This window comes from Sminthopsis crassicaudata, chromosome 1 (assembly GCF_048593235.1).
Source record: "Sminthopsis crassicaudata isolate SCR6 chromosome 1, ASM4859323v1, whole genome shotgun sequence".
NCBI lineage: Eukaryota > Metazoa > Chordata > Mammalia > Dasyuromorphia > Dasyuridae > Sminthopsis > Sminthopsis crassicaudata.
In genome coordinates this window covers 407777467-407789948 of record NC_133617.1, presented here as the reverse complement: position 1 = coordinate 407789948, position 12482 = coordinate 407777467, and the positions used below count along the sequence as shown (strand labels likewise).

General features: G+C 31.1%; 1 protein-coding gene across 2 annotated transcripts in view; it reads right to left on the bottom strand.

Moving 5' to 3' along the window:
• VPS13A (vacuolar protein sorting 13 homolog A) overlaps positions 1 to 12482 on the bottom strand; it is a 246253-nt gene that overhangs the window by 29030 nt on the left and 204741 nt on the right. For both annotated transcript variants that reach the window (XM_074280102.1, XM_074280103.1), the window contains exons 60-64: positions 8511 to 8624; positions 6190 to 6332; positions 5279 to 5360; positions 3356 to 3469; positions 14 to 89 (exon numbers count right to left, since the gene is read on the bottom strand). In XM_074280102.1, the coding sequence (XP_074136203.1) occupies positions 14 to 89; positions 3356 to 3469; positions 5279 to 5360; positions 6190 to 6332; positions 8511 to 8624 (529 nt within the window). The remainder of the gene's footprint in view (positions 1 to 13; positions 90 to 3355; positions 3470 to 5278; positions 5361 to 6189; positions 6333 to 8510; positions 8625 to 12482) is intronic.

Below are 12482 nucleotides of genomic sequence, written 5' to 3'. Positions count from 1 at the left end.
GACAACTGCTTACCAACAGCTCCTCCAACTAGTGCTTTAAGTCCTAACGCCATACCCTCTATAAATTCTTCAGGACCTTGGATGGCTCCCTTAAAGACAAAAATAAAATTCACAAGTGAAAAGTCTATTAACAGTAGAATTCACAAATGTAATTTATTTGGGGCTAAACAGTGCTTCTAACACAATCTATAACATCTTAACCTTAATAGTAGTCTAGATAATACTTGAGCTTGAGGCATGGATTTAGTTAAGTCACAAGGAGCTATGCTCAGTATAAAACTATCAGAGATAATAAAAGTTAAATGATCAGTGACACATTCAATATAGACAAAACAAAGTGAAATGGCAAAGTCTTCTATGATTTTCTTAAAAAGAAAAAAAGAAAAAATGAACACAGAACTTCAGTTGGAAGGGATAAAACCACTTTCTCTCCCAATCTATAACTTAGAAAGAATCCTTCCACGAAAACATGTCAGATCTAGCATTTCCAATGAGGAGGACTTTTCATTCACACTTTAAAATTCATCATACCTTTAAGTAGCTCTAATTGTTAGGAAGGTCTTTACTGACAACAATTTCTCTCTGAAAATTCAATCCAATGCTCTGGGACCTGTGAACACAAATCTAATACTTCTTCCTAAAAAGATGGTGCCAAAGATAGAACATAACATTCCAGATGTGGCAGAACAGGCCAGAACCATCACTTCCTTTTCCCTGGAACCAATGTGGTACACTGGAAAAAGCTGTGTTCAGAAGATAATTTGAGTTCAACTTCTACTTCTGTCACTGATGAGCTAATGAATCTAGGTCAAGTAACTTCACTCTCCATGCTCAGGACAATTCCCTCAGTGTAAACTGCAGGACAACTGCAGAATGCTTTGAGAGAAGGAAGTTCTTTACCAGGAACTCCCACACTTATATAAAGCATGTATGCATACAAACAATTCACAGAGCCCAAGATTGAATTGGCTTCTTTTTTTAGCTGCCACACCACTCTATTAAACAACACTGAGCCTGTAATATATATAGCAGGGGTCTTCAAACTACGACCCGTGGGCCAGATGTGGCCCGCTGAGGACGTTTATGCGGCCCGCCTATGGCAAAATCAGACCCGAAGTGACGTTCGACCTAATGCACACTTCCAGCATTGGGCTGAGGAGATGGAGACAGAGTGTGAGGCGCTCTAACAGTCTGAGGGACAGTGAACTGGCCCCCTATTTAAAAAGTTTGAGGACCACTTATATATAGTCTTTAAGGAAAAAAAAAAAAGCAAATTGAGAGGAAATTTATTTTAAAAAGCTAGTAAACATAAACAAGAAAGAAAATCCTAGTCAAGGCCACAGAAATTAGGCTGTATTATTTACTTTTAATCATGAAGAAACAAGTAAAAAAGAAATATTAATTTGGATATAATAGAGAAAAGATGGTAAAAATAGGGATTGAAGTAAAATTAGATGATATATCTACCATCATGATCGATAACATTTAACGTATTGTCTGTCTTTCTGGTGGAAAGCAAGTATCATACTGAAATATATGAAAATTAAATATATAATAATGTAAATAAAAAAGATCATGATTTTTGTCTGCTTGCATTTTTTATTTCCTTCACAGGCTAATTGTTCATTATTTCAAAGTCCAATTCTTCTTGTACAACAAAATAACTGTATGGATATGCATATATATATTGTATTTAATATATACTTTAACATATTTAACATGTATTGGTCTACCTGCCACCTGGGGGAGGGGGTACGGGGAAGGAAGGGAAAAATTGGAACAAAAAGTTTTGTAATTGTCAATGCTGAAAAATTACCCATCTTGTAAATCTTGCATCTTGTATCTTGTAAATAAAAAGCTATAATTAAATTTTTTTAAAAATCATGAAAATAATCATCATCTCTCTACCTAGAGAGAGGACTGTGGGTATTGACTATGGATCACAATATAGTAATTGTTGTTTACTTGCATTTTGTTTTCTTTCTCATTTTTTTTTCCTTTTTGATTTAAATTTTCTTCTGCAGCATGATAATAGTGGGAAAATGTGTAGAAGAATTGCACATATTTAACATATACTGTATTACTTGCTATCTAGGGGAGGAGGTGGGAGAAAAAAAGGGGAAAAAATTGGGAACACAAGGTTTTGCAAGGGTCAATGTTGAAAACTGTGTATATTTTTTGAACATAAAAAGCTTTAATAAAAAAAAGATCATGATCATAATAGTATTCTTATAGACAAATTTCTCAAATAGGCATGAAGTAAAATAATTTTAAAAAATCATTCAACAGCTTGCTTTAAAAAAAAAACACAAAGAAAGCAATATTTTGAACCAACTCTTACATTACTATTTCAATTTAAATATAGAAATATTTGAAAAAATGATATACATATTTCAAAGCAGATGATCAAGAAAGGAATTAGAATTCAAGATAATTCACTTTCAAATACATTCTTCAAAATTTGTATTTCTACATATATTATTTTAATCCTAAAACATCTCTTTTCCACATAACTTTAAAGGATGTCAAGTGGCAAGTGGAAAAAAAGAAGACGTTATTAAATACATTTCAAACTATTTTATAGTGTGATAAAGTACAAAAAAGAAAGAAAAAGTAAACAGTACACAAATATCAGAAACAAATGATGATAGAGTGGTATTGGCTCTTCAATACAGACTGACAAAAAAAGAGTGAAAAGCCACAAAGTTTCTATGATTCTGTGAAATGAAGTAATTAGTCACAAAATTTTAGTTTGCAGGCTTCAGGGAAGCTTTCTGATCCAACGCATAATCTAAAATGAATCTAAAAAGATATATTTATGTTGGATAAGTGGTCACTCAGCCCCTCAAATGAGAAGGAGAAGGTCATTCTGTACACAATAAATTTAAAATCATCACTTTTGAAAACAAAAAAAAAGTCCTTAATATTAACAGGATTTAATTTAGATGCCTTTTGCTTTGCATATATCGTGATTGTAATTTAAAAAATTTTTAAATCGTAAATTTTAAAACGAAATATTTTGAACCCTATCATAAATGCTTGAAACTCTTTTAAAATTATAATTTTTTTCCATAAAGGATGTCCTTAATTTTTTTTTGAACAGCAAAACAAACAAATCATTATTAAAGAGAAAGCCACTTATTACTTCTGTTTCGGCAGAATTGCTTCATCTATCATAATAGTAAGTCTTTTATAATAATAATAAATAATAATAATAATCTTTTATACAGTTCTTTAATGTTAACAAAGAACTTTGAAAGCATTATCTTATGTTATCTTCACAAAAATCCTAAAAGTTAAGTGCTGTTGATATTAACAATTAACAAGTTATAAAAGAAGAGAAAGACTAACTCACATGATATGGTTCATAGAAAAATGCTTCTACACCTTCAGAAAATTCTCGAATTAAGCCAAACGGATTTCCTAAAACTTCAAGTCCAAGAATAAGAACGTACATTTGCTTAATGGCCTAGAAGAAACAAGAAAAACATATTAATTAAAAAATACATAAATGTTTTAAAATAAAGCTAGAAGAAAAAATGAGGAAAGCAAATGAAAAATTTGCAAGAGGGTTTGGAAAAGGCAACACATAAGTTATCTGAAAAAATTCACTACAAAATAGACTTAGTAAAATGGAAAAAAGCATATAACTCATTCAAGATAAATTTGATAAAATGGAAAAAGAAAGCAACTTCCAGAAAAACAAAATTTGTGAAACAGAAAAAGAAAATAACTCCTTAAAAAACAGAATTTGTGAAATGAAAAAAGAAAATAACTCCTTAATAAAAAGAATTTGTGAAATAGAAAAAAATTCCATAGAACAAAACTCATTTAAAAATTCAATTGGACAAATACAAAAAGAAAAAAAAATGTAAAGAAAATAACAGTAAAATTCATAATTGAACAAATGGAAATGAATGACTCAATAAAACAACAAGAATCAGTCAAGCAAAAGCAAAAAAAAAAAGAAAAAATAGAAAAAAATGTAAAATACTTAACTGGGAAAAAAAACCCAACCTGTAAAATAGATCTAGGAGAGACAATCTAAGGATTATTGGACTCCCTGAAACAGAAAATGAAAAAAGAGCCTAGACTCTATCAGAAAATCATCAAAGAGAATTGCCCAGATATCACAGAAACAAAAGGTAAAATGACCATTGAAAGAATTCACTGAATTCTTCCTGAAAGAGATCCCAAAATTAAAACCCCAAGAAATATCATGGCTAAATTTAAAAACTATCGGACCCAGGAAAAAATATTACAAGCAGCCAGAAAGAAACAATTCAAATACTGAGGAGCCACAATAAGGATCATTCAGGATATCTAGCAGCTTTCCACATTAAAGGATTGAAGGGCCTGGAATCTAATATTCCAAAAGACAAAGGATCTTGGCATGCAGCCAAGAATAAATTACCTTGCTAAACTGAACATTTTCTTTCAGGGAAGAAGATGGACATTCAATGAAACTTGTGAATTCTATGTATTTTTGATGACAAGACCAGAGCTAAACAAAAAAATTTGACCTCCAAATATAGAACTCAAGAGAAGCAAAAAAAAGTAAAAAGAAAAAAATACATAAATGGCCCAAGCTTTTTATTCAATTAATATTTGTCTCTACTATTTACCTTTATTCAAAAACCTAATATTTTCCTCTTCTATGCCACCATCTTGAGCTTTTAAAAAAGAAGCACCTTCATAATATGTTGCTAAGTACTAAAGAAATGTCATGAAATACAATTATTTCTGAAATTAAAAAAAGACTATTTCAAGCCAATTTAAAATTCAAAGCTTATTTAAAATGTCTATTTACATGTCATTTGATTTTCTAAATAATTACTTAAAAGTCTTATAGTCTTTCTAGCTTCTTTTTCTTTGTTTCTGAGGCAACTGGGGTTAAGTGACTTGCCTAGAGTCACACAGCTAAGAAGTGTTAGGTGTCTGAGTTCAAATTTGAACTCAGGTCTTCCTGACTTCAGGACTTGTATGGTGTAAACACCACCTAGCTGCCCCTGCTTATTGTCTTTTTAAACAAAAGATACAGGCTTATTGTATATGTGTAAGTGGGTGCTCCTTGAGGTCAGAGACAGTCATTTTGTCTATTTTTCTATTACCAATGATTGGCACTATATTTGACATACAGTGAGCACCTACTAACTGTTGACTGTATCTGTATGTGTGCATACATCTGAGTAGAATGGCAAATTTTTCATTATTTAGGGTGTCATTTTACTAGGTTAGATATTCTTTCCTTCCCTTTTAAACAAAATTTCTGACCAACCTGTTTTGAATAATGTCTTATGACTTCAGACTGTAGTTGGGGTGTTGTATGGAACTGATAGTTAAGTTCAAAAAATGCCAGCCTGAAATTAAAAAAGAAAAAGGAAAAGTAAAGACCCAAAGCTGTAATTTCAACAGTTACATATCATTCATTCAATTTTCCTTTCACTTTTTATTTTCTTTCAAGTTCAGTTTCTATACATTTTTCCTATTTTAATAATAAATTCTTCTATTTTACTTACATCTCCGATTTCTTTTCTAATTTTTCTAAAAGCAATATTTTCCCCCTCCAATTACAAAGTATGGATCATCTTTTGCATTAGCCATTATTACTTCTCATCTGTCTACCAGAGAACATATGTCATTCATATAAAATTTAGTATTTCCCTTAATAAAATGTGTCAACTACTACTATAACTTCATATATAATCACAATTCATAATTTTGATAACCTCCTTTAAATCCATTTTCATGTGGATTAATATACTCAAAATTCGTAAAATTCACTCTTCCTACATTAATATCTCAATCACTAAGTACATTTCTCCTGTTTTTCAAAAAGCATGGCAGAGAATATAAATCCTTAAAAAGAAAAAAAAAAAAAAAACTTTCTTTCAGAAGGGTAGGAAGGTTCTAGGCTCACACTTTGCTTCAATTTGCACACTCCTTATTTTCCCTAATTAAACCAACTACTTATTTAAGCTAAGGATATGTGTGTCTATATGCATAAGTGTGCTTTTTTTTTTTTTCACACACAGACTATATATTAATATGATATTAGATTGTAAGGTATTCAAGGGAAAAGACAATTCCTTCCATTACTCAATTGTTCATAAAGATAGAAATTAACAATAAATTTACTGATCTAGAGATCAATATAATATAAATCTATAAATGTGTATATTTACGTACTTAAATACTACATCTTGTACATCTGTAAGAGTGGCACCAATACTCTTCAGCAAGAGGTTTATTGAATGAACTGGAATCAATCCTCCTTGTGCTGTATCTTTACCATCATCTCTACCCGTACTCAATGAAACACTCAAGTGCAGCTAAAGAGAAAAAAATATATAAATAGAAAAATGCTTTCCTAGTTGCAACTCAATATATATTTCCACATGCCTGTTAAAATATCATTTTAACCATAATTTATAAAAAACATACAACTTTTCAAATTCTTTTAGCTTGGTAAGTATTTATTAAGGATTTCAAAATTGAAACATTAACAGTTATTCCCTTTCATTTTGGAATGGAAGGAGAAAAAAAGCTCATCCTACTAAATTCAATGAGAATTTGAGAAAACTAAATTGAAATAAAATAAATAAATGTTTTAATTCTATCCCTTATGAAGATTTTAGCTCCTGATAAACTTTATTTGTTCAGGTTAATGTAGAGGGCCTGAACTCTGAAAAGGTATATATGTAAGATACTGACAGCATGGTGCTTATAGTTAAGCACCTACTCAGTGTGATGGATGAGATAATGATTCTCTATTTAAGCACATACTTAGTGTGATATGGTGATGTAATAGCTCTCCTAACAGTTGGCACATGCTCATTGTACTGTAGTGATATAATCATACTGAAGTATTTAAGGGCTGAGAGAACTGGGAACTGGGAGTCTCAGACACAGACACAGAGAAGATTCAGGATCTATCTTTGACCAGACTCATGGTGGCTCTCTTGCCTTCATCACTTCTCCATTTAAAAACCAAGGCCCGTCCTTAGATCCTCCAAAAAGCTAGCTGGGACACTACAGGTTAATTGTAAAGAAGTTGAAGAAAAAGTAAATGTAGCATAACTAGCTATTATGTATTAGGTCACTGAAAATGTGTTGATATTAGAAAATTAGGTTAACCACAAGCTTTTCAAACAGGCTTTTGACTTTTATGTTAATGATAATTTACAAAATACCTTATGTTGCATTTCACTTAGTCCTCACAACCCTTTAAGGTGGACACTACTGCTATCAAAATTTTTCAAATGAGGGAAGTAACACAGAGAGATTATATATACTTCCTCACAACTAATAACTATCTTGAAGCAAAATCTGAATCATAATTTCTTGACTGCAAGTCCACCATCCTCTCCATGATGCCACCAAAGCTACTTCTTTTCAACAAAGTTTATAAACACAGAAACCTTAAAACTTTGAACTAAAACTTCTTTTAGTCATACCAGTCTATTATTCTTGAGTTCAGTAAGATTTATTTAATCTTAAATTTCCAAAGCCAAATATGATCTCAAATGTTATAAAGGCAGTTTTTCTGAATGTTTTATAATATGGGGGGGAAAAAAAACAAGTGAAAATATTATATAACTGATGACTATGATGTAGTTAAAGTACTGCCAATTTATAGATAAATTATGCTTTGATGACATATACCTACATTCTGCCAAAACAAATTTACAAATAAGTAAATAGTAAGAGAATACTTATTAATGTTTCAGAAAATACAAACTTGTGAAGTGTAGCTGTCAGGAACAACATAATTATAATCCATGGGGATTTTTATAGGCTAATAGATTGCACTGCACTTAATAAAATGAAATTTTAAAAGTATAAGTGAAAAAAAAATCACACACTTGGTTTTTAAAAGACCAGCTTCACAAATGCAATATCTTTTAGATATGTATAGACAATATTGATTAAAAAAAAAAAAAAAGAATTTAACCTTTCAGGTCAATATAAGCTCAATATACATAATAGGGTGATATGCAAGCCCCCAAAATAAGGTCAAGAATTAGTTCATATCTAGTAATATATTCAATTCTGGGCAACATATTTTAGGAAACAGAAAGGCATTTAAGTATAAATTGGACAGAATCCAGAGAAGGGAAAGTAGAATGGTGAAGAGTCTTGAGATGGTATCATTTAAGAAATTTAAAAAAAAAATTGAGAATACATTATCTAGAGAAAAGGAAACTTAGAGGGGAAAAGGTAAATAAGTATTTTCAAATTACAGAGGGGCTGTGGTGTTAAGGTTTAAACTTTTTCTGCTAGGTCTCAGAAGGTAAAAATGGAATACTCACTGAAGTTACATAATGGCAACCTAGTCTTGACATAAAAAAAACCCAACTCAAAATTCTTTATCTAAAAGTGGAATCAACTGCATTGGAAGGCTCTTCCTTCATTAGCAATCTTCATTCAAAAGCTAATTGACCTCATCAATAATAATAATAATAATTATAGGAAGAGACTCTTTTTTAGGAACTTGAGTTTCAACATACCTTGATAGGAGAAATATGAAAATACTCATAAAGGCTGACTTGTGATATATCTGTTAATGAGTCTGTCTTAAATCCTTGTTCAAAATACTCAATATCCTTATGGAAAAATTCAACCTAAAGCAGAAAGAAATTAAAAACATTTGAAATTCTTGAAGCAAAGATTATAAAAACACTACTAATTTGAAAAGTGAAAAATCTTAAATTTTTCCATTTATATATATTATACATAATGATTAAGCAGTCACATATATTGATTTATGTGTAGATACATGAACACACATGCATGTAAATCAGAAAAAAAACTATAGAAAGTGAAAGAGATAAATGATGCCTTACCTCTTAAATCTACAAGCTTTTAATTTTAAAAGAGCTTTTCATGATCAATGTTTCTTTTATTTCTAAAATAACCCCACAAATCAGCCATGGAAAATGAATATGTCATAACACAAAGAGACCATTTAAGAATGGTTTTCCTAAGACATGTAGCCAATCAGCACCATGGGTATAAGTAAACCTACACATGTAGGAAAAACCATGACATTGTCAAATACAGAATATGTCTCCATTTTATTTATTCCTTGATGTCAAAATTCAGTGATATAATAAATAAAATCATCTTTTTAAAAATAACAAATACAAGTACAAACTCATAGAAACTATAACAAATCACAAAACTTCAAACAAAAGCTACTCCCACTGACTTTCCAGACTTCCTTTAAGTCCCAATTAAAATCCTATTTCCTACAGGAAGCTTTCCACATCCACAACACTTTCTTTTTTCCCCTGAGGCAATTGGGTCACACAGCCCGGAAGTGCGTCTGAGACCACATTTGAACTCAGGTCCTCCTGACTTGAAGGCTGGGGCTTTATCCACTGGGCTATTTAGCTGCCCCCTCTGCAACACTTCTTAATTCCAGTGTCCCCTCTCTGTTATGAGGCAAAGGAGGAACAAAGCAGTAGAGTTACTTGTCAATCTAAGTACTCTCACGGTCAGTCTCAGAAACCATAAAATTTAGGTCTTCTAATTCCAAAGGAGTTACTTTCTCTTATATGACCATAAAAACAAAAATTTATATAGAACACTCATCAATCTCGAATATGTTGTAGTCTCAATTTCATGAAGACTATCTTTTATGCATTGCAGAGAGCAGTCTCATAAGGAAATCATACCAAGATGACATTAAGGATTAGTGCGCTAATTAAATGCGCTATTGACATCTTCTATGGCAGGGACCATTTGAATTTTTATAATGTCATTCAAGAGTTCCACAAAAGTATCAATTTATATAACTCAAGCAGTGGGAGGCTGCTGTACCTGGCTTTCAGCTCATCATTGTCAGTGGTTGCCTTGGTAGGGCTAGACCAAATAATTTTGGGGGTACAAGACCTAAATATTCCTCAACCTTGTTCTGTTAACTTGAAGCAAGTTTCCTTTTTCAAAACATACTGATAGAGCCCACAGAAATTTTATATACAACACAGATGTCTTTATATCTGTTCAGATATAGATGCTTTATCTTTTTGAGGATCACAGCTACTTTCCCTTGTGGAATATCACAGACACTTGAGATATAAAATCGAAATGTACTGATTTTAGTAGTAATCTGTGAAATTTGTGTGTGTGTGTGTGTGTGTGTGTGTGTGTGTGTGTGTGTGTGTGTGTGTATTTTTTATGTTTATAGTCTTCTTTCTTTGGTCAATAAATGCTCTTGGGATGAATTGACTTAACTAGTTAAGATCTTCAGGCTTGTATTTTTCCTTCTTAGGTTTTTTGATAATTTGTGAGGTGATATTGCCCAGCATTCTTTTTCTACTTTATTTTTTTTCTTTCAATAAGACATAAATGATTTGAGAGCAGGAACTATTTTGTTTTTGCCTTTGTATCCCCAATATCAAATAATGCCTGAATCATAAAAGGTATGTAAAACTGTTGTTTTAACAACATATTGTCAATATGTTAGTACCATAAATTAGTAATGATATAAGGAGACTGAGTGTATGCTGGTTAACACTGGCTTCTATCTAACATTCTTGTTTTGGAGACTTTTATATCTAGTACATTTATAAATAATTATGAAAGAGAGTCAGATCTCTTAATTGGCCCAAATGCCAGTTTTAAGTGTTGACCTGTTGATTCAAAAAGTAGTAGAGCATACTATCTTCTCATCTTTATGCTTTCTGGTTTAATTTTTATTTCTAACAAATCTATCCCTTCTATATAAATAGCTAATTCCAAAATGACTCACTAAGTAGAGAAATACTTTATTCCATCACAAGAAACTTAAATTTCAATGTATCATGTTGCTTGGTACTAAAATCACACTCTAACAAATTTGTCTTCATGAAGAAAATATTCATGAAATACAATGGGTATTATATTAAATTAAATGCTGGGTATTATTTATCTTTGTCATCATATATTTTTATCTTAAATCATATCTTCCATGAAAATTTTAGTGATGTTTTCCTAGGTTGACTTTTGCTCCACAAGGACATGTTAAATTAGTTTGGACAATCTGGTTAACTTTTCAACTTTTTCCTTTATGTTCTAAAACAAGCATTGTAAGTAATACAAGATAAGGTAACCAAGTACTCTCTGGAATGAGATTCCTTATTACTTGGGACTTGTAGTTAAAACTCTTTCAACTTCTTTACTGATTTCTCCAGGAAGAATCTGGAATTTATCCAGCTATTTAGCAAAAAATTCTTTGTCTTTTGATTTCATTCCTCAGTTTCCCACATCTTTACAAGTAGCAAACCCTCTAAGACCTTCCCTCCCCCCAAAAAAAGGCCTCTCTTTCATCCTCTCAGATGAGTACTTCATTTCATTTCAAATTTCATCAAAAAAAAAACAAAAAACCTGAGGCTTTATTATACCCTCAAGGCAAACAACTGAGAGAGGTGACAAGAATGAATGTAGAATAATGTAAAACTACTTATAAACAATATTGGTTCTTCCAAACCAGATATCAGAAGTCATCTCATACACAGGAATCATTGTATGACTCACTGTGAGTTTATTTCTTACAATGAATATTCATTATGTCTCTTGGGACATATCCATTACAAAAGTGACATCCTTTATCCTGCATTCTACTTCAATAAAGGGGGAAACATCAGCTGTGCAATGTTTCTATGCCATAAAGTATTATATTATCAAGAATGGAATGTTATATGGGGCAGTCTTACTTATTTAGGGCTAATACAGTCTGGCTATCAATAAACAGAGACAGATGTTATGGAGAAAGTAGAAATCAGTGGAAGTTAGGGAAAAGAGTATATGATATATGCCCCCATGCATCAATTTGGAATGAATAGTAATGATGAATGAGACAAAGTATATAAAATACTCACAAATCTCATATACCAACAATTATTAATATTACTATTATAGAATCATAAAGAAATAATATTATTAAAGATTAAAAAAAAAAAACTGAAGCTTTGCAACAAGAGCTCCCTCCCCTGCCTTTTATCACCTCTCCTGCTTATTTTAGGTGTGTTTATATGCTGACTTCCTAATTTGGTAAATGCATATTCAGTTTATTTAGCTTCTCTTTTTCCATTTTGTTAATATAAATTTGTATAGATATGATTTTTCCTCTGAAAATTCTTCACATGCATACCAGAATTTCTGCTATGTTGTTTTATCAATGCAATTTTGTTTTATTTAGAGAGTATAGGTTTAGTATTTATATTGTTTTGTCTAACGTTCATTTAAGCATAATGTAGTTTCCTTCTTTATTTCTTTCTTACTTTTGAATGTTTATTTTTGTTTCATCAGACAACATGGTTACAATTGCTTCTTTTTTGGATTCACTTGATGCATAGTACATTTTTTCCAGTTCATTAGTTTAATTTTGTGTATTTTTTTTGTTTGTTTTTAAGTATCTCTTTTAAGAACTAGATAACATTTTGTTTTCCTATTCAATTTATCACTCATTTTCATTCTATTAATTCATTCACTTGGCA